Raw genomic sequence first — 25,716 nt, 5'->3', positions numbered from 1 at the left:
TGTTTGTATATAGAAACTCGATTCAAAACAAAATCGTCCAGCGAACGGTAACGTCGCCGTCGGACGTTTTTCTCGTATTTTGTGTTTTCGAGCACCCCAGCCGGAACTCCGCCGCCACCTCCTTAGCAAGTGCTTTTATCATTTTACTGAATGAAAAGGCTCAAGTATCGCGACTATTGAGGCCTCACGGTGCCGGCTGTTAACGGGGAATCCTACAGAATGCACTCGCTGCACGGACAGTTCATGAGAATTTGACATTTAAGTGCGGGCTTTGGTTTTGCCGCAAACTGCAGTTCGGCTTTATTTTGTGGCGTGGGCTAAGATTGGCGGACACACCCACCCGAAAACAAAAACAAAAAGTAGTCCAAAGGCCCCAATAGTTCTCTCTCTGTGTGTGTGAGATTGTGTGCGAGTGAGAGGAAAGGGACTCGAATCGAATCGAGCCGGTTTTCGCGAGTTAATTGACAAAGCAAACAGAGAAAAATTGGCAAACAAGCAAACAACGCGTAATATAAACAAAAGGCAATAATGTCGTTCCAAACAAACTGAAAACTAAAAGATTTTTTGAGAATCGTACGCTTACTCATCATCTAGCGGATGCGAGGGAGACCACAACAATGCAAAATACTCTATAATTAGCTTCGATATTCCAACCCCCAAACATTATGGCCCAAGGCCCCCTCTCCCGCCCCGTAAAGAATATGGCGAAATTCCTGGCAGCCCTTGGAATCTGCTGTTGGCTGCTCGTTTCGGCCACCGCTCACAACTGTCAGCATCAGCATCCCAAGGCCCATGAGGTGAGTTGAGTCCACAAATGTTTGTGTTGGCCCTCTTTTGCTCCTCTTTGGTTCCCCCTTTCGCCTCTTCCCTGGCAACCAAAAACCAATAATAATACCTGGGGAGAGGGCTATTTTTGGGAACCGGAGCTTTTCGCACCTGCAAACACGTGCGTAGCATTTCCATAGGATTTAACTGCAAGTATTTCACAAAATCAATTTCAGCTTAAAAGGGCTGAATTCCCGATCTAGAATTTTGCTATTTTGAAAGTTGTTTATTATCAACTATTTTACAAAATTGATAAACTATATATATTAATTTAATATTCTTAAAATTTAATAAGGCAGTTAATTTTAGAGATTGAAAAGCAGCTATCACTATTTCAATAGCATAAGCCAGTACCAGATTGCTTAGTCAGATTTTTTATGATTTCTTAGATAATTGTCTGCAAATAACAGATAATCGTATATGATGACTATTTAAAAGTAGGTGACGATGTTGTATCTCTAGCTTCATCAAGGCTAACGTTACGTCAATCCTTTTTAACAATTATGAAAATTAAATGTACTCAGAAATAAATTAAAATCTTAATAAAGAAGGGTAAGGGATATTCTAAACTTTACCTAAAAAACCAATTCATTTGCATGAGTAAACTTGTAAAAGTATCAAGAGATCCTCTAACAAAATATTTTACTATTGGCCAAAAGCCTATTCAACTTTACACGCAGATTAGCTTCCAAATTGGCTCTTAAAATCTACAAGCTTATTGGGGCATTTCGATCAAAGTTGAACATGAACATGAAATAACCACCCGTAAGCACTTGCACAAAATCTGATTGGAAAAACCAACTTGCAGAAAAGCTTGAACGGGCAGTCAAAGGAAAATTGGACTTTCGATGCTCAAATTTCCAGCTTGTTTTGACGACGCCTTCGGGTCTGTGTCCTTTGTACTCATTACAGTAAGCTCCTAATTGGTACTGTTTTCACTGGAAATTCATAATTGATTCGTTCTGCCTTGGAAAATACCTAATTAGTGCGAGTTTAAGAGGAGCTCTGAATTGCCGTTCTCATAATTCCATTCTGCCATGGAAATAGAAACTGAAACAATAAGCAGGTGATGGCAACCACAGCTTATTGACTAATTCCGCCGGATAATAATATGCGCATTCGAGATGTATAGTAATTCAGTATTCAGTCAATGCAATCTGTGTGGTTGGTTTTGTCAGTAAGTCAGGTGGTGCTGCATATTAACAGGTAACTCATAACTGGTAACCCACCATGGTGCCGGTTACCAAACCGCCATCCACCTGCACCACATCCAGTGGTCTAGTTAGAGTTTAATGTCAGACTATGTCCGCCAACTTGTTGCTCTGGATTCAGATTGAGCCCGGCTTTTGTTTTTCTTTTAAGGGGTTTTTCCTTACACTTTACTGCTTTCCAATCAACGGCATTTTAATTGCCGCGTCGCCATAAATAAAGGTCGCAGTCAATTGCGCAAAAAGGGGAAATTTACATGATTACTATATCGTATGCGGTACAGTCGGTCCTCTGTGGTTGTAATGTTCAGGAAACCGGAAATCGCACTTTCTCAAATGAAAAAATTATTTTTAAAACTTTTTAATTAAGTTTTTCGGCGAAGTTATTATTCTTGGAAAGAAATCATTTGACATCTCGAGTTTATAGTTTCATTTCTAAGAATCAAAAAAGTCGTACATTTTGTAGATTATAAAATTTGTTGATTTGCTCTTATGATTATTTTGCAGAAAACAAATATTTTCATTAAAAGTTTTAAATCTTTATATTTTTAGTCACCATTCCCAGAACTTTATAATAAGGGTAGAAAAAAATGTTTATGACTCAACCTGCTTAACCACGAATTAATAATTTAAAACCCAGGGGAAAATATGGAAAAACTGTGCAACCACAAAGTCTTAATTAGCGAGTAACCACTTTGGTTTCGAGCAAGTAAAAGTGAACTGGAATGGCAGGGGAAAATTAATTCAGCGACTGTCTGTCGATGGCTAACGATGCTGTCGAGGTCGCCCAGCATGTAATTAATTGAATTATCTCTAACTTAAACTGCTATAAATGCAGAAAACAGTCGCCCAGATTGTGTGTATCTTTTTCTTTGGCAACGGAATGTTCTTTTTGTCTATCTGTCTGCCTGACTGTCTCCATGCTCATTTAAATTGATCCTGTCAGGAGCAGTTGTTGTGTTAGAGCAGCCCGCAGCAGGGCTGGGTCCACTGACCGCGTGGGCGAACGACCCCAAAAATATGTACGTAGTACTCATACCTCCACTGATACCCATACCAAATACCGGTCCAGTTGAAACCGAAGCACTCAATTGTAATTAGACTTATATAAATTGAAGATGGCAGCAACAACTGGCAGAACGAGCGCAATAATGTGTAAAAATCCCCAAATTGAATCATTTGTCACGTTGCCAGTTTGCGTGACTGTCAGTGATGCCGCGGACTGTACTCTCTGACCCAGTAATCCGATCAACTCAGCGAACCTAAAGTGCACTTTAAACGTACAATCAGGATTCAGTTCAAACTTTCGAAACTTCAGGTGGTTTTAATTATTTTTTGGCTTTCATCAAACTGAGCTAAGACTGCAGGTTCTCTCTCTGTGGAGGATAAAAATCGCAGTCAACATAAATTTTCTTTGAGCTTAAACAAGATAATAATTTATATTAACAACGATTTAATAAGTTCTCACTCTTCCCCTGTATAATCTTTCCTGCAGTATTTACAAACTTTCTTGTTTTGATATGTCGAAATTACATTTGCCACACCGTTTGGCTGAGCCCCTTGGTAACTATAAACACAGAAATGCAAATGCATTCATCTCGCCAATATGTTTTGCCAACATCTGCTTGTATTTCCATTTACATTTTAAGTGGATAGCCGTCTTGCCATACTTCTGCATCATAGACCCTCTACCATTCCTCACGATTAAATATTTATCAACCTGAGGAAAACAAACTTTAAACAAACAGCAAAGTTACTTTGTAGCAAAACGTTTTAGACAGCCAACAAGAAGCCATTCACAAAACTTTGAAGCATCCTCGACTTGCAGAATGAGAAGGAGATCGATGATGGATTTTCGGGTATTTTCCAGAAAAATAGAACTGACTCGTCTTGCTAGTGAGGTATTCATGGAATTGCAAGTGTAATTGGCCAATTAGGAGCCATGAAGCTTGAGTTGCAGCAAATAAATTGTAGGGATTCCCGTCAAATGAAATTTGCATACAATTGGAAAGTCGTGAGGCGGAGTAAAAATGAAATAACAAGCAAAAGCTTTCATTCAAAAATTATGGCCTCAAAAAGTATTTGTTATAATGAAAACTATTATAGTATTATATATAAAAACAAATTAACAAACTCTGTGGGGATTCCAATGTTATTAAAAAAAAGTTTAAATGAAAACCTCCTAATGAAATAAGTTAATCTTTAACTATTCATAGCTTTTGTTGGCTGTCAATTATAAAACATTAGTTTTATGTTCATGTTTCATTTTATGAGTCCATTTCTCTCATATGAAAAGCAATCAGAAAGTAGGTAGGTACGTACATATGTAATTTTGGCAAATTAAAAAGTTTAATATCCAGTGGCTCCTGTTATATTTTCAACCAGAAACGACGAACTTCATCACGTTAGCAGTTACACTGGCCTTCCGTTTTTTCTTTTCATTCAATTAAAACTGCTGTTAGAGCAGAAGCTTTCATTGGTAGCAAAGTAGTTTCCATAGCAATGGCAAATAGACGAGCTACTAGTAAAAATCTGGAATTTATCTCAGTTGCGTAGTTGGGCACCTGGGGAGAAAACACGTTTATCAACGAATGCCAAACGCAGTTGGCCAAATGGCTGATGGATGTACACGTTGATGCCGCTTCAGGGCCATTAAAGCGAAACTGTTTTGAAACAAAACACTGGCAACTGGAAGCGAGCAAACAAGTGTCTTCAGCAGGAAGAGATTCATGCCCAAAGTGAATCCATTTTGGGCGAGGTCAATTCTTCAGCAGGGTCCTTGCATAAGCCCCTTTAAATCCCTGTGCATTTTGCTCCAATCAACAGCGTTTCGAATTGCAAACACAGGCATTAAATTTCACTTCCATTCATGCTCAACTTGTGCAATACAAAAAGCTGTTTCTCGAACGTGTCTCAAATTGAATGCCAAACTAATTAGGCATTGTCTTAATAATTAAAGGAACTTAAACTGACTTCTACATGAAATCCTTAATACACATTTAATTTGCTTATATTAGTTTATTTATGAAATGGATTTTAGCTGTGTGTGTCTTTGATTTGACTTTAATTAATTTTGGCATCTCAACAATAAACTTCCTTCGTTTTGCTCTTCGAATTTTATAAAATTGTTGAGGTATTCAAACATATAGAACATTTAACAAGATTATTTCATTTGAGGCAATTTAATGCAACAATTAATTTCATGCAACATAGTATTAGTACGATTATGTATGCTTAAAGCTTTTATGAATATCGGGAATATAGCAAATCCACATTAGTTTTTAATAAGTTTGAATAATTTAAAAGAGCAAAGCAAATCTTAAGTAAATTTAATGCAACATTTAATGTTTTGCATTGTGGAGTAAAAAGTAAAATCAGCTGCATGAGATACATTCACTTGTTGGAATTACGTTTAAATTTTTCATAGATTTCACCTGTCGAAGTGCAATATATTCAAGGGAATTTTCATTGGAATTTCACTCGAAATATTTATAACAAAACGAAAAACCAGCGCTTTCATGGAACTTTTACTGTCATTTAATGCAATTATTCAATTGGCTGGGTCCATCATCCCGCTCAGAACTCATCCAATTTATTGCGGCGTAAATTGTGCCACTTGACTAGCTGCTGATCCGGGCGTTCAGCTGGTGCTAAAGTGCCTTAGATTAGCTGCAGTTCATAATTTCAATTAAGTAACAAACACACAGCTTTTTTGCGGTCAAACTGTGAGGTAACGAACGAATTGAGTAAAAATAATCAGCAGTTGGCGAACAGATGAGTCAGACAGCCAGGGACTTTGAAAAAAAAGAGCAGACCAAAAGAGCCAGCAAAGTGGCACAGCATGCAAAGTGTGGCCATCGGCAAAACCCGGCTCAGAAAAATATTAACAAGAAAAAAAAGTAAAAACACAAATTGGTGAGCCGAAGCTTAGCTGGTCGAGAGAATCCAAGAGTGAGAGTGCTGGCCGAACGAAAGTGAAAGCCCAAATACAAACGCTCAATGGAAAGACGGGATTTCGATTGATCTGCCGAACTTGAGCGAGCGTTGAACGCAGGTGACAGCCGGCGGAAAAGTACACTCGAAAAAGTATAGGGTTAATGTTTGTTGTAATGTTTAACCCATTTACTATGTTTTTGTTTTGTAAATTTAAACAAAATATTCGCTTGATTAAATTAAATTGAAATTGCCATTTAGTTTATCAAAATAGGGATCAAGGTTGATTTCATTGATTAATATCAATACAACCTGCTTTTGTTGTTTGTTGCATTAATATTTATAAACTATTCACTTTTTCGTATTTTTCCAAAATGTGTAATCCTAAAATTGGGCTATTAGAAACGGGAACAAAGCTGATTATATTATTTAATATCAACACATCGTGCCATCGTTATGGAAATTGCATTTCTGTTTTGATTCAATAATTACATGAATATTTATAAGCAGTGAATAAATTTGTCTGTATTACTTAATTTCAATATGATAACATAGTGTTTGATTGATTTATTTTAAACAAAAGGAAAACTGATGCTTAAACTTTGCAAAAATAATTATGAAAGGAAATTACAATGTGCTCAAAAATACTTTAATTGAATTCACATTAAAAATGGAATTCATATTAAAAAATGATTTAAAGCTTTTAATTATCCAAATAATAATAATATTAATAAATTCAAAAATATATTTATATCTAGATTTAAAAACCTAGCTAATGGTTATTTCATTTTTCCAAGCGTTAAATGATATTTTTTCCTGTGCAACATTGTTGGGCGGAAGAGAGTGTAAACGAGTGAGATGAAGACGCAGAAATGTTGTCAGTTACGGATTGCTTGGCGATTGGCAGACCGGGCGACTGGCTCCGAGCCATAGAGACAGACGTTAATAATTACTCAACCGCCATCGATGATCGATTCCCGCGCCCAAATTAGCATGCGCAACTGGACAAACCGCGTTGGCGCCTCGTAATCCCGATCTCCATGCCGAGAGATCTCCACCCGGAGCAAACGTGCGTGGCTTGCAGTTGGCCATTTATGACAGCTCTTTTTTTATTTGGTCTTTTTAAGCCACCTCTTATTTGTTTTGGCTTTAAAAGTAAATACGGGAGGTAATCAGGCGGCCGCATGCTCAGCCAACTGTGGCCGAAACGAACATTTCTCTTTGCTTTTCTTTGCCGGTCTTTGGCATTTTTATTTATATTTTTTATTTTTTGTTTGAATTGTTACCATTTCTGAGTTAAACGTGAGTCGCATGGCCAAAGCTGGACATGCTCGAATGTGGCCCACAAACCGAACAAAATTTGTTTGCCACTCGAAAGTGTGTTAGTATGCAAGCGGGTTGGGCATTACGTCTTATCAACGATTGAATAAGCCAATGTGTCATGTGCATACGAGGAGTATACCGGTGTGGCTAGAAAGTGTGGCTAAAAATATGGCCATTTATAGGATGGCGATATCATTTGGTCGACCTTCTTATCAACAGAATATTTTTAATATATTTTATATTATTATTTTTTACAAGATATAAAAAGCAGGCAATTACCGTTTTTAATCCCTTTATTAATTTATGAATTGTTTACAAATTTTTGTTGCCAATAAAACTGAAGTGACATCGTGCAGAAAATACGTTTTTAGTGTTTTGCTTGATAAAAAATCATTTAAAAAATAGTACTGAGCCATTCAATTTAAATGCCAATACTTGATTAATGTACCAATTTGAGTGCAAACCATACTGGCCATGATCAACTGGAACTTTTGATATAAATCCAGCTTCGTCTGGAGTCCAATTCCAAAGTCGCATCTCTGTGCCAGCCTTTAAATGAAAGTATAAAACTAACGTATAATGGTAACATATTTTGTTTGTCAAACTTACCACGTAAGGACATGTGTGATTGACATTTGTGAATGCCGCCAAATAGGAATAAATAAGATTGGAAATAAAGAACTTCCTTCGGTTCTTAAAGAACTCGCAAATGTCCATTTTTATGTCGTACAAAAAGGGATGCCAACCGCCAATCTCTCGTTTAACAATTTTGAAATGGATTGCAAACTGGGTTAGATATTACTTTTAGTTGTCATTTGCTAATCATAATATGTTGGTTATTGAAAATACCTCTGATACGGTTTTATTAATAAAGGCTGCAATGTTGATCATATTATGTTTCCGATCAATCGCCTTTATCCCGCACTCATGATGGGGAATAATATCCGGTGATCCAACCTCGCAATTTAATGAGTTAAACTTGTAGGACCCTCGTACCTATTACATAAGTTTTTTAAAATGCTTCGCACTTTCTTTTCTTACTCACATTAATAATATTAAGGATATTTAGCCAGAGTACTAAGAAATGAATAACTTGCGCTCTCTCCATTTCGTGATATAATAATACAAATTTTGCTCGATTTTTAGACTATACTGGTTTACTTTGTTAATATATTTTTAATATCCCGATTTTATCTGTACATTTATTGTCAAGCGGGTTAGCCATTACGTCGTATCAAAGATTAAATAAGCCAAAGCGTGTATAGCTGAAAAGTGTGGCTAAAAACATGATCAAATAAAGAATAATTTAGGATTTAGTCAGCCTTACCAAAGAATATTTTTAATATGTATATTTTTAAGTATTTTTACAAGAAATTAAAAGTATTTTTTTTACCGTTATTAAGCCCTTTTATTAATCCATAACTTTTTAAAATATTTTTTAATTCGTTTCCAGTGAAACTGAAATGATTTGCTTAAGAAGTAAGCACTTAAAAGAATAGTACTGAACCATTCATTTTGAATGCCAGTTTTTTATTAAAGTACCAAGTTGTGTGCAAACCGTATTGGCCATGTTCAACTGGAAATTTTGATAAGACTCCAGCTTCGTCTGGTGTCCAATTCCAAAGTCCCAAGTCTGCGCCAGCCTTTAGTTGAAAATATGGAACTAATATTTTATTGTAAGATATTTTTTCTTACCAGATATGGGCATGTGTGATTGATATTTGTGAATGACTTCATAAAGGAATATATAAAATTAGGAATAAAGAACTTCCTTCGGTTCTTAAAGAACTCGCAAAGGTCCAATTTCATGTCGTACAAAAAAGGATGCCAACCGCCAATCTCTCTTTTAACCATTTTAAAATGGATTCCAAACTGCAGTAGACATTACTTTGAGTAGTCATTAAATATGTTTTAAATATTTCAATTACCTCTGAGACGTTTTTAAGAGCGTAGGATGCAACGCTAAGCATATTATGTTTTCGATCAATCGCCTTTATGCGGCACACATAATTGTTAATACTTGCCGGTGGAACAACCTCGCAAGTTAATGAGTTAAACTTGTAGGCCCCCTGCACCTATGAAATTTGTTCTTTAAAATGCTTCGAACTTCGTTATCTTACTTACGTTAGTAATACAAAGGATATTTAGCCAGAGTACGGATAAATAAATAACTTGTTGCCTCTCCATTTCATGAAAAATTACTACATTTTTTCTCGATTTGCAGAGCGTAAAAAATAAGTTCGATAATTTCTTTTTAATAATTCATAATACATTATGGTATTTCTGTCTTAATCACAGCTAAATTTAGGCGTGAATAAATTAAAATATCATTTTTTCTGGTAATTATCATTTGAAAAATAAAACAGATCCGTTTATTTTTAAGGCTGCTACTTTGTTGACGTACCAAGTGGTCTGCATGCCATATTGGCCATGGTCCACTGGAAATTTCTCTATAACTTTTTCCTCGTTTGGAGTCCAATTCAAAAGCGCCATTTCGGAGCCAACCTAAGAGTAATTAATGAAAATTAATTTGATTTAATAACAAAATTTGAACTCCGGCTTTACCAAGTATGGACAGGTGTGATTGACGTTTGTAAAAGGCATCATAAAAGAATATATAAGATTGGAAATGAAAAACCTTCTTCGGTTCTTAAAGAATTGGCAAATGTCCATTTTGATATCGTACAAAAAGGGATGCCAGCCGCCACTCTCGCGTTTAACTATCTTGAAATGTATCTGAAACTGAAGTTGAGATAGTCTTTAGAATATTTTTCTTTTGGTACATATCTCAGTTATCAAACTACCTGTGATATCGTTTTATTAAGGACCGCCACTAGGTTCATCATATTATGCCTTCGATCGATGGCCTTGATGTTGCACAGCTTCATATACCCCATTTCTGGGGCACTTACTTCGCAGTTAAGTGAATTAAACTTGTAGGAACCATTGACCTTGGAAGAAACGGTTTTAATCCTTATCTGATATGTTATTCAATGATTTACTAACATGAATATAACTAAAATGATTTATCCAAAATACGCACAAATATATAACTTGTGTTTTGAACATTTTACTATATTTTACAGTTTAAACAACTTATAGACAAATGTACAAGGAACATGCGCTCTGATCATGTTTTTATTTAACACTGAATTGGATGTAATCTAGCAGGTTCATTTTTACTTTACTAATTGCTGATGACATTTGTCTGATTTAATATTTGAACTTGATGGCACTGAAGTACAGTACATATTCGGTATATGTTTATATTATATTAGTTGGATTTTTATTTATAATATTAAAATGAATAAAAGACATGTTTTCTATTTCTAAGTGTGTTATCTATTTTTAAGTTGTTCATTCTTAAATCTTTTTATAGTTTTATTATTAATACAATACCATATAGTTTAATTACGTTTTTATGTATTTAATGTATTTCTGTTACTTACGGTTAAAAAATATCTGTGCGTTTATGGCCAAAAGAGTACAGTTCTTGATGGCCACAAAAAAGCATTAAAAAAGTTTGATTTCTGCTAATTACATTTATTTTCTTTAATAAATACATGAAAATTTTATTAAAAATGATTTTTTTAATGTGCTTTTTAATCGTAGAATTTTCATTTATACTGTTATCTGAAAAATAAAACAGATCCATTTACTTTAAATGCCACCGCATTGCGAACGTAAAAAACTGATTGAAGGCCATACTGGCCGTAGTCCACTGGAAATTTTGCCAGAATTGTATCTTCACTTGGAGAAAAATTTTTAATTGAAATCTCTTCGTTAGCCTTGGAAGAGAATATATGAAATATATAAATTAATAAGTTAATACAGTAAGATATTTTAATAGGTGGTCTTACCACATATGGACAGGTGTGATTGATATTTGAGAAAGGCCTCATAATGGAATACATATAATTGGCAATGAAAAACTTCCTTCGGTTCCTAAAAAACTCGCAAACCTCCATTCTGATATTGTAAAAAAAGGGATGCCAACCGCCAATTTCTCGCTTTACGATTCTAAAATTCAGGTCAATCTACAGCAGAGATTACTTTTAAATTTTCTACATTTCTCATCCCAAATTACCTGGGTTATGTCTTCTTTTAAAACAACTGTTACGTTCAACTTGTTATGCTTTCGGTCAATAGCCTTGATGCGGCACTCCTTTAAATAGACAATTTCTGGAGCGGTGACTTCGCAGTTAAGTGAGTTAAACTTATAGGACCCATTGACAACCTTCAAAAGAGCTACGTTTTCATCCTTAAGTCCTATATATTTAACGATTTACTTACATGGATATAGGTAATAAGTTTTAAACAAAATATGCAGAAATATATAACTAGTGCTCTGGACATTTTATTGATGAGTACTAAAACTTATGGTTTCGATGTTAGTAATAGTTCGTCGTGTAGTTATACCCTTTGATCGTAAAGTGAAAGGGTATATTGTATTCGTTGAAAATAATGTAATAAATTATGGGATCACTTGGAGCATCACCAATGACCATCCGTAAGTCCTTATAAGTGCTGACAACTCAGAAACAGATTGAGCAAGAGTGGGGATTGGTCATGCAGACTTTAGAGATGTCCAGCCAGATAGATGCCTCACATGTCTCGAAAGATATATTTAAGGACATGATATTACCAACAGGTGTCTCTATGGAAAGTACAGATGACATTATCTACTGGGCTGTAAAAATAATGGGTATCTAATAGTCGTTGCTATATATTCGTTATTCAATTATTTATAGTTTGTTGGGGTATTTTTCTGGTTCAATACAAGCCATTAAAACTATTTGGAATATATGTTTTATTTATAAATTTCTAAAGCAATAAAAAACTCGTTTCTTCAATTAGTTTTTTTTTTGCAACTAAGCGTTTATAAATGAATCAAATATCATAGATTTTAATCATTTAGATTAACGTGTTTTTTTAGGAAGGTATAAACTACCCATCAAAACTAGTATTAAATTTCAATTAAAACCGTCAAATATATTTTGTTCATTCAATGGTAGACCCTTATACATAATCATAAATGTGATTTAAGTTGCCCATTATAGAAAAATCGTGTTCATTAATGTGTACCGCCATTCAACTGTAAACGGTCCGCATCACAATGCATTTGGGTTGCATTAATACCGCAAAGATATTGACAACGCTATAAACCCGCTTGCCAGCCCCCTTCTATATCTCTTCCCCCATTAATGACAGCGAACTCATCGAGCTGCCCCGTCTAAATGGTTTTGTGCGTCATCATCTTTCACCTGCCAAACGTTTCGCAGATGATTTGTAATTTGTGCGGTTTTTCAAATGCTTTTTCAATGCACTCAACCGCAGCGCAGCTTACGGGGTTTTTTTTGGGGGATAATGCCTCCTATCTGGGCACGATCAATGTGAAGATCGTACATTATGTTGGTTATACTTTTTTTTCGAGGGTCGTTGTCACGATTATGGCCAGCTTTGGAAATTTATCTCTTCGAAGGTTTATGGTTACTTTACTTATCTCAACGGCACATGACTTTCGCAGGGCGTTGCCATAGAGGGGTTAACATTGGGGCTTATATAGTACATCATTCATGAACGTGACTGAGAGACTAATTGCAGATGGCTAATCTTCTCATCAGGGTTTTTACTTTACTTTATAATGCAACTTAACACTAATTAAAAAACTCTATAAATGGTAGTAGTTTTCTTCTAATTATAGAACGCTTCCTAAATTCGCATTTCAATGTTCTAAAAATATAAATCAAATTTGTAAGAGATTACTTTAATATCCATAATTATTCGTAAACAATGATGTTTGAAAACTTAAAAAACAATGACAGACAGATATTGTCACGTTGGCAGCTGATCTGCAGTCATTAGAGCTTCGATGACTTTGATGGGTGTTTAGATAAATCCCAAGATTCAGTCAAACCCTGCGGCACTTCATCGCAGCCACACCACTGTTTGCTTAGCTCATTTCAATGCCAAACTCTTTTGTCTGATCGCGATTGCCACAACTATTGTTGTTCTTGGATAAATAGGAATGTTATTTTTTCTTCAACGGGTTCGTGCAGGTGTCTAACTTTGCCATTTACCGGCAGTTACAAACCACACTTGGGCAGTGAGAACACCTAACCAATCACTTCCCACGATGAGGGACATATGGTGCTCCATTAATTACGGCAGCTAAGCTGTATGTCAATACAATTCTTGTGTGCAAATTAGCTTTATTATAATTTCAATTGCCCCTCTTGATGATGTTGATGATGATGATGTTGTCGTTGTTGCCTTTCACTTTGTCTAACTTTTCATTCATATATGATAGACACTCTTTGATGACAAGAAAGATACTTTCGTTTTCGAAGCCCCTCTCCTCGGCGGCTTCTTGAGACAGCATTAGAAACCTTTTAAGACCGCTTTCCGGTCCTACAGACAGACAGAATGTACATACATTTTGGATGAGCACATATTTTTAGCAGCACTCAAGCGCATCTCACAGATGTCGTCGACAATTTATGCTGATGAGTGTCAAGTGCTTTGTCTGTCTGTCGACGAATTATCTGTGGATAAAGGCCCGCCATGCATATTCAACGAAGACATCTAATTTATTCCTAATAATTGGCACAGATTGCACAATGCGACCGCAGAGCACGATAGTAATAATAACAACAGCATCGAAACAATGGCATCGCCGAAACAACGGGCTAAAATAAAACCCAAATCCAAACCCAAATTCAAATCTGAAACAAAAAATAACCAGCCCAACAAATCATTGACATTTCGATGTGCCAATCGTTCGACATTTTGGCGGGCAATTTAAAATTAATTTCCCTGCAATTTGCGCAGACCAATTACCGCCGTGGAACTGCCTTTTTGTGTGGCCTTTGTCTGACTACATGTCGTCATTTAATAGTTAACAACGAAATTTCGCTTTCGTTTAAGCTCCGTTCAGTGATTTCTTGATTTCTTTATATACAAAATATCTTGATTTCTTCTCTTCTGCATCCGTCCGCCGCCGCTCTCCCTTTCGGCACTATCTGATCATATCCATCCATCTTTCGTTTTATAGGTCGTCCATGGCGTGCGCATCCAACTGGCTGATAGCGAAGATGACTCCGAATCCGCCGGAGAGCCAGCCAGGCATAGCGTGCGCCGGCGCAGCGTTGCCGCCGTGCAGCCGCTGCGAATTCTGCTTGTCTACGATGAGTCCGTCTACAGGTGAGTAACAAGGGGTACACTCTGGAAAATAAATATATAACAGCTGGAATTTATGAACATATTTTTAAGAAAATTTTAAATTTTAACATTAGCTTTGGAAGCTAAAATTCCTTTGTCTACTCTAAAGGAAAGTTACATAATTTCTCCAAAATTATGTATATTAGTCAGGAAAATTGGTATTAATAAGTTTTTAATTGACTTCTTAATAACTTTAATAGCTTTTGGTATAGATTAATAAGATTAATTGCTACCACATTGATCACTCATCCGAAGTATTGTCTTTTCAAATAAACTTTTATTTTCTTTTTCATCAGTTTTCCATTTAGTTGATATTAGCAGTTAGACTGAAAATAAATGCAGAAAAGTTTTAAGTGCAATTTGATTTATTTTGCCCTAAAAGCGCACTTTACCTAGTTAAGTTTCTTTTAGTGTAAATCTGTGCTCCAGCTCTGAAAATTGGCTTTAATTGCACTTTAATGGCAGCCAGCCAAGCAGACAGAAAAAACACAGTTTACAATTTGACTTGGCCGAATGTCAAGTTAACATAAAGCCGCGCAAAAGCGAGTAAATAACTCACTCTCCCGACCGTTTTGCTTTGGCCATGCACCGTTACGGCCGCTCCGCGTTGGGTAACAATATACGTATACTTCAGGCCCGAATCAGTTGGCCATGTGTGTGCGCAATTTGTCCAAATCAAACGCAGTGGGCCGAGGTGTTGTCTCCTAAGGTTGGCCATCGATTGCTCCATCCACATGGTCACTAGCTGCTAGCTACTAGCCACTAGCCATTTGGCCACTATAACTGGCCAGATTGGCTGACAGTTAACACTCGTTTCGATCTGACCGATCGATTTTAGAGAGTATTGGCAGCGGACAAGGTCAACAGGAAAGCGGAGAGTTGACTCGACTTGACTATAATTTTGGGGTCTCGTTGTCGGTTTCAATTCAATGAATAATTTAGCCGCGAATAAGTGACTCAAACAGGTGCTAACAGGTACACAATTACCCGGTATAAGTATCAGACAGTTGACAGTAAATATCGGGCGACCTTCTCGTAAAAGTGCTTTCGTTGAAGAATTTACATTTACAAATTGATTTCAAGCTTGTTTTGAGTTTAATGTAATGCTGAGACGATTGAAATCCGATTATTTGGCTGTATTGATATCAGCTTAAAGTTTTGGACGACGTATTTAATCCGGAAATTAAAGTACATCAAAAATATCTGTAGTTATTGTTAACTGTTGTAAGCTAGTTTATCCGTAGATAAGTAGATAACCAATAATGGTTAGTTGGAAATTATTTCCTTAAGAAAAAAACTTTCTCTTGGAAATCAAATTTTGCAGAATTGTCCTTGACTTATAAGCTTTAACGGCGTAATGAAGTTCCTACCCTAAAACGGTTGTCAGGGCTTCTTATCATAAAAACAAAATTGGCTTTTCAGATTTCTAGCACTTCTCAGAACGCCTACATCTTAACAGAAACTACACCCACGTCTGCTGTGGCCACCTCTTTTCCCAGAGAATCTAATAAACTAAACTATTTTCTTGTTGTTTCATGGTCTTACCCCCTGCCAGGTTGGAGGAAGAGAAATTTAATTTGATAAATGTGAGTTGACATTTCTTGGTTTTCTTGGCAACGTGGCTGAAGTCTTTGATTTAACCCATTTTAGGATACCGTGCTCCCTGAAGCCGTGCAGTTCTGGGAACAGGCGCTGATGGTGCGAGAGACCAAAGGCGTCATTCGTCTCAATAGGTATGTTCTTCCGCTTGAACAAAATCGGCAAACTGTATTAAATATTTATTACTGAAATTTCAGGAAATGCGACAGCACCCAGGTGTACGTGAAGAACGGCCACACCCACTGCATTGACCACTGCAAGGCGACGACGATGTGTGGTGAGGTCCAGGTGCCCGACGCTCACTTGGACGTACGTATCCTTAACAAAGTTTTCCATGAATTCCATTCAAGTTTAGGTCAACAAAATTCTGGGAAATTACCACCACACCTAACTTGGCTCGAAACGCCTAATTTCGAGGAAAGGCCTTGAGGAAAATACATGCAACTTAATTCAAAACTGGTTTAGGCAATGAACAATTGCAGCTTTGATCATGGGTCACTTAAATAGTTGGAAGCTTACAACACCCTTCGCAAATTGCTTTTTCGTGTGATGTAACAAATAAGTTTTTTCATTTTAAAAAAGTTAATATTATTAGCATTTATTTTGTGTAAAATATTTAAAAGCTTCTTAACATTCTTCTTCTTTTCTTTATTTCTTTATTCTTTTAGGTCTGTCGAGTGTGTAATGCCACAGGTCAGAACTGTCGAATAGATAGCAATACGCAACCGGGAGATGGAATTGAGAATGCAGATTTTGTCTTTTATGTGTCTGCTAGACAAACACAGCGTTGTTTCAAGGGTCTGACGGTGGCCTATGCGGCCCATTGTCAGCAGGAAGCAGCTCTGGATCGTCCAATCGCTGGTCATGCGAATCTCTGTCCGGAGAGCATCAGTACAAAGCCGCAGGAGCTACAGACACTGATCTCCACTGTAAAACATGAAATCCTTCATGCTTTGGGCTTCTCCGTAAGTCTGTACGCTTTCTTCAGGGATGATGAAGGAAAACCCCGGACTCCAAGAAAGTCTGACACTGGCAAGCCGTACCTGAATGAGAAGTAAGCTTACAATGTTTCCATTTCCCTTTGAAAATCCAAATGAAATTCACAAAATCCCATCTCAGATTGCAGATACATCAATGGAGTAACGAAACCATCCGCAAGGTGGTGCGAGAGAACTGGTCTGTGCGTGGTGGCCATGTTAACAAAGTAGTGGATATGATGGTCACGCCGCGAGTGATTGCCGAGGTGCGTGCCCACTTCAATTGCAATAAACTGGAGGGCGCTGAGCTGGAGGATCAGGGTGGTGAAGGTACTGCCCTGACCCACTGGGAAAAGCGCATCCTCGAGAATGAGGCCATGACTGGCACGCACACACAGTCGCCGGTCTTCTCGCGCATCACCCTCGCTTTGATGGAGGACTCCGGTTGGTATCGGGCCAACTATTCCATGGCAACGCCGCTTACTTGGGGAAAGGGATTGGGATGTGCGTTTGCCATGCGCAGCTGCAAGGACTGGATACAGTATAACCATGCCAGGGGCCGCTCCATACATCCATTCTGTTCGAAGGTTAAACAGGATCCCCTTCAAACCGAGTGCACAGATGATCGCAACTCTGTGGCGTTGTGCAACCTTATTCGCCATGAGTTCGAGCTGCCTAAGAGCTATCAGAACTTTGACAGCCTGAATCACGTGAAGGATGGAGAAGAGGGATACTACGGTGGGTCCGTCTCTCTGGCCGACCATTGTCCCTACATTCAGGAGTTCACCTGGCGCAGCAAGAATGTGATAGTGCGAGGATCTCATTGTCGATTCATGGAGAATAATCCTAGTAAGCCAAGGCAACATCATGACCTGAATTACTAGCTTAACTCACATTTTATCTTATCTTGCAGAACCTGAAAAGAACTTCGCCTTGGAGAGCTATGGCGAGGGAGCCAAGTGCTTCGACCACAGTGAGTCCATGTGGGAGGAGCGATCCTGTCACCAGACTCGTGAGTGGCAGCACTGGGGCAGTGGATGCTACAAGTATGACTGTTTCGATGGGCGACTGTACATCTTGGTGGGCAACTATAGTTACAAGTGCTCATTTCCCGGACAAAAGCTCTCCATTCGAATTGCGGCTAATGGATGGCTGCACAAGGGGGCAATCATGTGTCCGTCGTGCCATGAGCTATGCGGAGAACAGTTTGCCGCCCAGGGCAAACAGTGTCGCCCGGGCGAGGAGCCCGATCCGCTCAACAAGTACCCGCGCGACACTCTCGCTTGTGGAGCGGGCAGCGAAGTATCACTTTCCGTGGCCATAATGACCGCTGCTCTCCTGCTTTTCGGCCTGCGATGTGGACTCAGTTAGGCTGGTCAGGATGATGCAGGGGTGCAGTTTTACTTGCTCTATATGTATTTAGTGAAATTTGTACATTTTAGCTGTATGATATAAGCTCAACTTGTCTAAATTTAGGTCGATCGTAAGTGGAATACTACCAAAATCTGAGTGGGTCGGATTTTTAAGCAAAGAAATTTAGCCTCTTTGGACAACAAATTAGAATTTCCATTTTTTCTAATTGCCAGATCAAAAATAAGTTCGAATTATGGACTAGTAAAAGAACTAAACATTGTTCTTAGACTACTTTTTGTAGCTTCATTTTATTAATTGTTGCTCAACAGTTCAATTTGACCGCTCCCTCGAAACATATTGCTATTTAATCGTATTTGTATTTTGTCCATCCCAAAATGTGATTTTTTTATGTGTCCTTGGATGTTTCATGCACTTTGAAACGGCTCTATATACTTCAATGTGGAGCATCCAAAGAGAATTATGTTTCTGATCTACATTCCAAAGCCTGTTGCGAAAAATATTTGATATTTGGTACTGTGGCATTAAGCAGTTCCACTTTGCTTGTTTAATTCTTTGTTATTTATTATGAATATGGTTTTCGAAATTTGTTGATTGCCTTGTGATTTATCTATTCGATTAGTTTCGCTTAAGTTCAATGTGTTTTTCTATTTCTGCTGCCTGTCAAGCATTTAAGAATTGTACACTCAGCCCTCGATTTGTAATCTAGCTCTTAAGAACGTAAAAATGAATTGTGAATAAACCACTTATAAGTTTTAAAATAGTTTCTAAATAAAGTTTATTTAAATACTTAGGAGTAATCAAGCTCCTCGACCAGCTCGTAGAGGATAGCACCATCCGTTTCCTTTGTGGGAGATTCAGTGTGACTTTCTGGCTCTTTAGTAGACACTTTTGGCCTACTACCTTTCGTTTTGCTGGGCCTCGCGGGTGTTTTTATAAGTTTGGAACTAAACAAATTTAAAAGATTAATTTAAAATAATAAGATAATATATTATATTGCTGCTACTTACGCCTTGGTCAGTTCATTCAGCATGGGTAAAAGTATGGAACGAGACACTCCCCGCGATTCCTCCTCAGCCAGCTCTTTAGGATGCGCCTGGCGCTTATGCGATCGGCAATTGGAGCCGTTGGAAAAGTCCCTTCCGCAGAAGTTGCATTTGTAAGGCCTGATGCCGGTGTGCAGGATGAGATGCGCCTTTAGTGTCTTGCTCCGCTTGAATGCCGATCCGCAGACATCACACTTAAATTGCCGTTCATCTGAGTGGACCAATTTGTGCTTATTGAAGGTGCGCCGGGTCTTAAGTTTTACGCCGCATATAGTACACTCGTAGATTTTGTCACTGTGCGTATCGGAATGAATCTAAAACAGAATTGGGTAGTCATATACATCTCTAAAAATTTGGAAACCAAGAAGCCATTATAAATGTGTTTGCCTACCTTTAGTCTCGTCAAGTTTTTAAAACGACGTTTGCACACAGGACACTCGAAGGGGCACTCTTCAGTGTGGACCAGTTTGTGATCTTTTAAGCCGGTGACGTAATTGAAGCTCTTGCCGCAGAGATCACATACATAGGGCTTGATCTTTTTGTGTACCCCTTCGATATGTCGCTTGAGAGTTCCCGGGGTGGTGAAAAGTTTTTTGCAGAATATACAAGAGTTATCAGGCTTTGGTGTGCTGGGTAAATGGCATTTATAGTGGGAGGCCATCTGGGTGGCGGTAAGAAAACATTGTCCACACTGGTTGCATTCCAAACGCGGTAAATCCCTGGCCTCAGTGTCGTGCACCTCCACCATGTGTCGTTTGTATGCCATGGGTTTCTTATACGGCTTATTGCAAATGTGGCAAGTATAGATGACTGGTTCCGCGGGTATATCTTCCACGTCCTTAACGAGATTATCCGGAATAGAATCATCTTGAGTATCTGTTTCGGATTCAGTGGATTCCTCAGTTTCTTTTTCTTTTAAACTTTGTTCAGCTTGAGATAAAAGTTCATAGGTTTCCACATGAAAGTCTTCCACTTGACTTTCTTCTATTATTTGCGACTCTTCGATGTAGTCTTCCTCTGGTATGTGATCAACTTCTATTAAGCTTTCTGAGGTCTCCAGCGCTTCTGCTTCGTCTATTTCTTCCTCCACAGTTTCAACTTCTTCCTCCGCAAGGTATTCACTCTCCTCCAAGATTTCCTGTTCTTCGTTCGTTCTACTGATTTCAAGTTCTTCCTGAACGACATCTAGTTCATTAATAATCGCTTCTTTTGACTGAAAGTGTTCTTCTTTTTCCACCAGTTGGGGTATTACTAAAATTTGCTCTTCCACCTCATCAGTGGTTATTTCATTTTCAGCTATTGCTCCAACCTCATCCACGAATCCCTCTTCTTTCTGCATAAGATGCGCTTCAACTGTTCTGGATATCATATGTTTCCATTCATCGTTTTCTAAACCGCAATCCTTTCGAATTTCCGGATAATTCACTAAATTTTCCGGGTTTAAGGACTGTAATCTGTTGAAAACGATCTGCACTTTGCGAACTCTATCTGAAAAGTTAATGAGGCAATCCATCAATGTAAAGCATTCGGAGCACAGATAATTGCTCAGCGCATCCTCTCTTTTGATCTGAAAGGAATTATTTTAGTTTCATAGGATACACATTTAAATTAACAATAATTACATCCACCCAGAAGTATTTTCCTATAGTCATGGCCAACAAAGTCGTGTTTTGAGAGTTTGGTTGATCTTCTTCGGTGTACAAAGTACGGTTTGTCGGGTGCTCGTGGGCACACAGGCGACACCATCGATGCCAAAGTGTAGGATCTCCATTAGCGACTTGTTTTCCAGCGGAAATACTCGACATTTTTAAAAATCATTTAAATTGTACAACCACTATTGTTTTGTTTTGATTAACAGCCCTGCTTCTGATTAAGTCCCAGGGTCGGGCACTGCGCAAGCAACCAGGGCTGAAGTTGCTTTTTGGTTCAGTAGTTCCAGACGAATATCGTAAATGTATTATTTAACACAGCGGGTGCAAAAATTCGCTATACGGCAGAGCCCTTACTAACACAAAAACATGAAATGGTGCTCAATGAGCACTGCTCATATTTATTGAAGTTTTTGTGTTGGCTTGCAGCTTTGCACTGAGAGAAAGAAAAACTTTCTTTTCGCTAGCCAATTCATCACTCATTTTACTGACAGCCAAATGCAAAATATACTCGAAAAATACCCTCGACCTGTCAAATGAGCAAATATTCCTAAAAAATTATATTTCCGCATTCGGCCAAAAAAGTTTCGGTCTAAAGCTACAAAAATCTTTGACTAAGCTCTGAGCCTGATTTTTTGCATAACAACCAGGAAAAATTAGCATTTTGTTGTTTCATTTTTTTTTTTTTCAAAAAATTGATTAGTGAAAATTTTTCAAAAAAATAAATGCACCTTCCTGCCCTTTCCAACGCTCCTGCCTGGTGCACTGAAAACTTATTAAATCCTAACGGCTCTAAGTGCAAAGCAATGGCCTAAACCCTCATCTACCCATTTACATCCTGCATGGTGTAGCTCTGGAAAGAATTAAGGCAGTCGAAGATCTTGGCATCTTACTCGATTCAAAAGTTAAATTTTCCGACCACATTTCCTATATGGTTAATAAAGCCAAAGGTGTGCTTGGTTTTACGTAGAGACGTACGCCAGAAGACTGCACCCTTCGGTCGGTTGGGCGCGAGGTGGTCAGTTGCACGTCACGCGACGATACTCTCCCAAAGCAGAAAAATAAAATAATATATATTATATATATCAATATATAGGTTTAATGACTTTATTGAGAATTTCAAATTATTATTCCGAAACAAAGTTGACCAACTATAAAGGGCAAATAATTTAGAAAAATTTGTATCATTAAATTATAAATGTTTTTTTAGACACTGATACCTATGCTTGACCTTTGGTTCAAGGCGATTTAAAATATTAGCCAAATAAATGGGATAGTTTAAGATGTACTCGTACGTTGGTGTTTTTATGTATTCAAATAATGAGAGGAATTCCTGCTCAGATTCCGCTGTTTCCTTGCTTAAACTGTTTTTCACCTTTTTGGCGTCGATTAATAATTCTTTATAAATGGTCATCATTCCCTGAAGAATTGTATTGCGCAGATTAAGAGTGTGCGCCTTTACGATGTTTTCTTTGGAAAATATCTCGAATGCAGTCTTGTTATGGATAATCATAAGTGCTTGAGCTTTATCGATTCCAAAATACTCATGGTCATTCGTTCCATTGGCCGATCCCTCTACTATCTCTCGTAACTTGTTCGTGAAATATTTCTCCGCATCAAACATAAAGTTGGCATTCATAATAATAGAAAATATTTCCATTCTAGTATTTTGAAAAGAGCCCACAAAATTGCACAGGATCTTCTTATCCGACTCGGGTAAGGTGACGATCGGAGGCAGGGACTTATCCGTCGTCGAATATCCAAAAATATCTGTGGAGCCATCAGATTCCTTTGATGTGTCTTCGTCTGTACTTGCTGATGTGTCACTGTCCGCATCTGTTAAAGTGTCGAAATCACTTGGAGCTCCACATGTATAGCTCTAAAATGACAATAAAGTAACGAAAAATAAAGAAAATATAATACTTTTTTACCAACAACGAAGCACTTATAAGCAAAATGAAACGCATTTTTCAGTAAATGAATTATTATTGTGATGCTGCCGTTGAGCGCTTCAGTATTTATAGGGAAATTTACAATGGTATTTTATACATATCAGCCTTATATTGATAAAGCTTTTTTATAGGCAGATTTTTTTAATCAGCAGCAAGTAGGAAATATTAATAAACTAAAAGGGAATTGCAATCTTAATTCCTTGACGTTGGTCCTAAGAAAATATTTATTGCCTATCTTAAATGACGTCAAAATAGAGTCTATGCTTTCGAGCTCCAATCGGTATTCTTTTATTACCTGCCTCGCCCACTCTAACGCCCACAATTTACGGAAAACTAAAATCGCTGAAATCTCAGGAACTATTAAAGCTAGAAATTTGATATTAAATATTTATAATCTTAAGATGCCAGCGCATCTTAACCTACATTTCTTCATAAATAGCGAACTAATGTTCCTATTTGAAAATCTTTGTTAAATTGATAGATATTGACAAAAATGTGTTATATAGGTCAAATAAAGACACTCAATATAATATTATATTATGGAGGCCACAGCTTTCCGCGGTTTGTGGGCTTTAAAGTGGGCATGGCCGGATGAAAACTCGCGTCAAGCTGCAGTGGCATCTCTAAAATACGTATTCCTGACCCTAAATTTCTACCTCTTATAGTTCCCAAAATTTTTGAATTTTTGGTTTTCCGAGTGGTCGTTTGAATGTGCGTGGCTAGATAGAAAAAAGCAATTCACATTGAGAGCATCATAAATAAACTACATTCTACGAAAGCGAGCTTGGTGGGCGTAATACTGAGCATGGCCGGATACCACCATAAGATGCACTGGCATAACTTCCAAGCTTTAATACTTTCTAGGATTTCAGCGATTTTAGTTTTCCATGATTTGTGGGCGGTACAGTGGGCGTGGATGCTGAAACGAAATGCGTAGGGTCCTCAAGAATCTGCCAGCTTAATCTCAACTTTGTTAATCTTATAGTTCCTGAGATCTCAGGGCTAAATCGACTTCGCTATTAATCCTGACCAAGAATATATAAGTTGACGCCGGTCAAGTACCCTTCACCTCCTCTTAATCTCTATACCAGATATAACGACGCAGCGACAGCGAGGGAGAGACTCAACGTCGGCGAAGGCAGCGTTAGTCGGGATCGGTTTTTCCGCAGCTGCGCGGGCAACAATATGCCGACGGTCTCTAAAACAGCGATTTGACCGATGGACTTGAATGGTGTACCCCCAACTTGAGCGGCGACTCTTGATTAAGAAATACACTATTATAACGAAGAGGAACAGCTATTGTTTTATTTAACGTAACGTAAAAACAAGGAACAACAATGCAATAAACCCTGACCAGGTAATATCTAGGAGAATACTCCCTCTTCTGGGTCGGAACCTTCCTTACCTTCTAACTGTTACATACTTTTCAACGAATATTATATATCCCTTTACTCTACGAGTTACGGGTATAAAAAGGTATCGCCTCCAACACCTAAACAAGTGAAGAATAAAGGACAAGCGTGCCAACATAGCAGATCAACCATTTTCTAGTATCAGACCGTTAATCCCATACAGAAACAAAGCCTCGATGTCGTTAGGCTCTGACAGTTCAGAACCAACTACTATTAACGATAAGTTCAATCCAAATACTAAAATTTTTTCATTATTATGATTTATTTATTTATTATTTATTACGATGTTTAAGGACAACAACAAGGGCATTATTACGTACGATCCGATGCGAAGCAGTTTTTTGAAAGAGATTAAAACAACAGATTGGGCCAGCTTACAGCCGACAGATACTACCGGTTGGTCTTTAGTTTTTACTTAAGTTTACTCATGAGATGCTTGTTAAAAAATGTATCCAAAAACTGATTAAGACTGCGAAGGTGTTAATGTATTTCCAATATGAAAGTATCAGTGAACTGTTTGTTATTGACTTCAAATATTTTAGGTTTTTTTTTTCCTTTTTTATATCGTATTATATCAAACAAATTTAGTAGTCTATTGTTTCAAGATAAAAATGATAAAAGATAAAAAAGATCAAATAAAAAATAATATATATATATTTATAACTTTATTGAGAATTGCCGCTTCATAATTCAAAACAAAGTTGATTATGATGTCTAAAAAATAAACAAAAGCATGTTCGGTTACTGTTTTTTGACACACTGATATTTATGGTTGAGCCTTGGTTCAAGGTGATTCAAAAGATCGGGCAAGTCGTTGTAATAGTTTGGGTTATCATTTGGCGCTTTTAGATTTTCAAAAGATGAGAACAATTCTTGCTCAGACTCCACTGTTTCTTTGCTTAAGCTGATGTTCACCTTTTTGGCCTTAAGTAATAAATCGTCATGGATGATGGTCATTCCTTGAAATATCGTACTTTCCATTTTAAGGTCTTGCGCTTTAACAATATTTTCTGCGGCCGCTAAAGCGGTCTTGTTCTGAATAATCACGTGTGCGATTCCAATAAGCGCTTGCCTATCAGTTTCATTGACTCCCTGTAACATTTCTTGAAACTCGTCTTGCAAAGATTTCTCTGCATTGATTACAAATTCAAAGTTAGCACCTGCAATGACTGCAAACAATTGCATTCCAATTCTTTGAAA

At 37.6% G+C, this 25,716-nt stretch overlaps 6 protein-coding genes across 6 annotated transcripts; 1 reads left to right on the top strand and 5 right to left on the bottom strand.

Annotated features, from left to right (window-relative positions):
• On the top strand, positions 1-19,218 carry LOC108105235 (leishmanolysin-like peptidase). The gene is made up of 8 exons (XM_017211706.2): positions 1-797; positions 14,344-14,492; positions 16,066-16,096; positions 16,161-16,243; positions 16,307-16,418; positions 16,778-17,163; positions 17,229-17,935; positions 18,000-19,218. The coding sequence occupies exons 1-8, from the start codon at positions 666-668 to the stop codon at positions 18,455-18,457; spliced, it is 2,058 nt and encodes a 685-aa protein (XP_017067195.1). The 5' UTR covers positions 1-665; the 3' UTR covers positions 18,458-19,218.
• LOC108105218 lies at positions 7,680-8,397 on the bottom strand. The gene is made up of 4 exons (XM_041819397.1): positions 8,383-8,397; positions 8,139-8,285; positions 7,899-8,075; positions 7,680-7,838 (listed from the first exon to the last, which is right to left on the bottom strand). The coding sequence occupies exons 1-4, from the start codon at positions 8,395-8,397 to the stop codon at positions 7,680-7,682; spliced, it is 498 nt and encodes a 165-aa protein (XP_041675331.1).
• On the bottom strand, positions 8,777-9,476 carry LOC108105217. Its single transcript, XM_017211680.1, has 4 exons — positions 9,414-9,476; positions 9,218-9,358; positions 8,985-9,161; positions 8,777-8,932 (listed from the first exon to the last, which is right to left on the bottom strand). The coding sequence occupies exons 1-4, from the start codon at positions 9,474-9,476 to the stop codon at positions 8,777-8,779; spliced, it is 537 nt and encodes a 178-aa protein (XP_017067169.1).
• LOC108105238 lies at positions 9,622-10,201 on the bottom strand. Its single transcript, XM_017211709.2, has 3 exons — positions 10,094-10,201; positions 9,855-10,031; positions 9,622-9,794 (listed from the first exon to the last, which is right to left on the bottom strand). The coding sequence occupies exons 1-3, from the start codon at positions 10,184-10,186 to the stop codon at positions 9,636-9,638; spliced, it is 429 nt and encodes a 142-aa protein (XP_017067198.2). The 5' UTR covers positions 10,187-10,201; the 3' UTR covers positions 9,622-9,635.
• LOC121530387 lies at positions 10,919-13,448 on the bottom strand. Its single transcript, XM_041819396.1, has 4 exons — positions 13,370-13,448; positions 11,377-11,558; positions 11,150-11,326; positions 10,919-11,077 (listed from the first exon to the last, which is right to left on the bottom strand). The coding sequence occupies exons 1-4, from the start codon at positions 13,446-13,448 to the stop codon at positions 10,919-10,921; spliced, it is 597 nt and encodes a 198-aa protein (XP_041675330.1).
• Positions 19,219-21,353, bottom strand: LOC108105237 (zinc finger protein weckle). The gene is made up of 4 exons (XM_017211708.2): positions 21,126-21,353; positions 19,895-21,070; positions 19,468-19,817; positions 19,219-19,404 (listed from the first exon to the last, which is right to left on the bottom strand). Exons 1-4 carry the CDS (start codon positions 21,306-21,308, stop codon positions 19,248-19,250), a joined length of 1,866 nt encoding a protein of 621 aa, XP_017067197.2. The 5' UTR covers positions 21,309-21,353; the 3' UTR covers positions 19,219-19,247.
• Between the last annotated feature and the right edge of the window lie 4,363 nt (positions 21,354-25,716).

Source organism: Drosophila eugracilis, unplaced genomic scaffold, assembly GCF_018153835.1.
Source record: "Drosophila eugracilis isolate 14026-0451.02 unplaced genomic scaffold, ASM1815383v1 contig_656, whole genome shotgun sequence".
Taxonomy (NCBI): Eukaryota; Metazoa; Arthropoda; class Insecta; order Diptera; family Drosophilidae; genus Drosophila; species Drosophila eugracilis.
The sequence above is the reverse complement of the archived record's forward strand: the minus strand, read 5'-3'. Positions and strand labels throughout refer to the sequence as shown.

What these genes read in the sequence shown, in the direction of transcription:
- LOC108105235 (XM_017211706.2), top strand. Translation starts at nt 666, where the DNA reads ATGGCCCAAGGCCCCCTCTCCCGCCCCGTAAAGAATATGGCGAAATTC. An exon ending in GGCGTCATTCGTCTCAATAG is followed by an intron (nt 16,244 to 16,306) that starts GTATGTTCTTCC and finishes CTGAAATTTCAG; the next exon opens with GAAATGCGACAGCACCCAGG. An exon ending in TGCCCGACGCTCACTTGGAC is followed by an intron (nt 16,419 to 16,777) that starts GTACGTATCCTT and finishes TTATTCTTTTAG; the next exon opens with GTCTGTCGAGTGTGTAATGC.
- LOC108105218 (XM_041819397.1), bottom strand. An exon ending in TTAATAAAACCGTATCAGAG is followed by an intron (nt 8,076 to 8,138) that starts GTATTTTCAATA and finishes TATCTAACCCAG; the next exon opens with TTTGCAATCCATTTCAAAAT. An exon ending in ATCACACATGTCCTTACGTG is followed by an intron (nt 7,839 to 7,898) that starts GTAAGTTTGACA and finishes TTTCATTTAAAG; the next exon opens with GCTGGCACAGAGATGCGACT.
- LOC108105217 (XM_017211680.1), bottom strand. Translation starts at nt 9,476, where the DNA reads ATGGAGAGGCAACAAGTTATTTATTTATCCGTACTCTGGCTAAATATC. An exon ending in ATATCCTTTGTATTACTAAC is followed by an intron (nt 9,359 to 9,413) that starts GTAAGTAAGATA and finishes TCATAGGTGCAG; the next exon opens with GGGGCCTACAAGTTTAACTC. An exon ending in CTCTTAAAAACGTCTCAGAG is followed by an intron (nt 9,162 to 9,217) that starts GTAATTGAAATA and finishes TGTCTACTGCAG; the next exon opens with TTTGGAATCCATTTTAAAAT.
- LOC108105238 (XM_017211709.2), bottom strand. Translation starts at nt 10,186, where the DNA reads ATGGGGTATATGAAGCTGTGCAACATCAAGGCCATCGATCGAAGGCAT. An exon ending in TTAATAAAACGATATCACAG is followed by an intron (nt 10,032 to 10,093) that starts GTAGTTTGATAA and finishes TCTCAACTTCAG; the next exon opens with TTTCAGATACATTTCAAGAT. An exon ending in ATCACACCTGTCCATACTTG is followed by an intron (nt 9,795 to 9,854) that starts GTAAAGCCGGAG and finishes AATTACTCTTAG; the next exon opens with GTTGGCTCCGAAATGGCGCT.
- LOC121530387 (XM_041819396.1), bottom strand. Translation starts at nt 13,448, where the DNA reads ATGGAGCACCATATGTCCCTCATCGTGGGAAGTGATTGGTTAGGTGTT. An exon ending in AGTGTGGTTTGTAACTGCCG is followed by an intron (nt 11,559 to 13,369) that starts GTAAATGGCAAA and finishes TTAAATATATAG; the next exon opens with GACTTAAGGATGAAAACGTA. An exon ending in TAAAAGAAGACATAACCCAG is followed by an intron (nt 11,327 to 11,376) that starts GTAATTTGGGAT and finishes TCTCTGCTGTAG; the next exon opens with ATTGACCTGAATTTTAGAAT.
- LOC108105237 (XM_017211708.2), bottom strand. Translation starts at nt 21,308, where the DNA reads ATGTCGAGTATTTCCGCTGGAAAACAAGTCGCTAATGGAGATCCTACA. An exon ending in AAAACTTGACGAGACTAAAG is followed by an intron (nt 19,818 to 19,894) that starts GTAGGCAAACAC and finishes ATTCTGTTTTAG; the next exon opens with ATTCATTCCGATACGCACAG. An exon ending in CTGAATGAACTGACCAAGGC is followed by an intron (nt 19,405 to 19,467) that starts GTAAGTAGCAGC and finishes AAATTTGTTTAG; the next exon opens with TTCCAAACTTATAAAAACAC.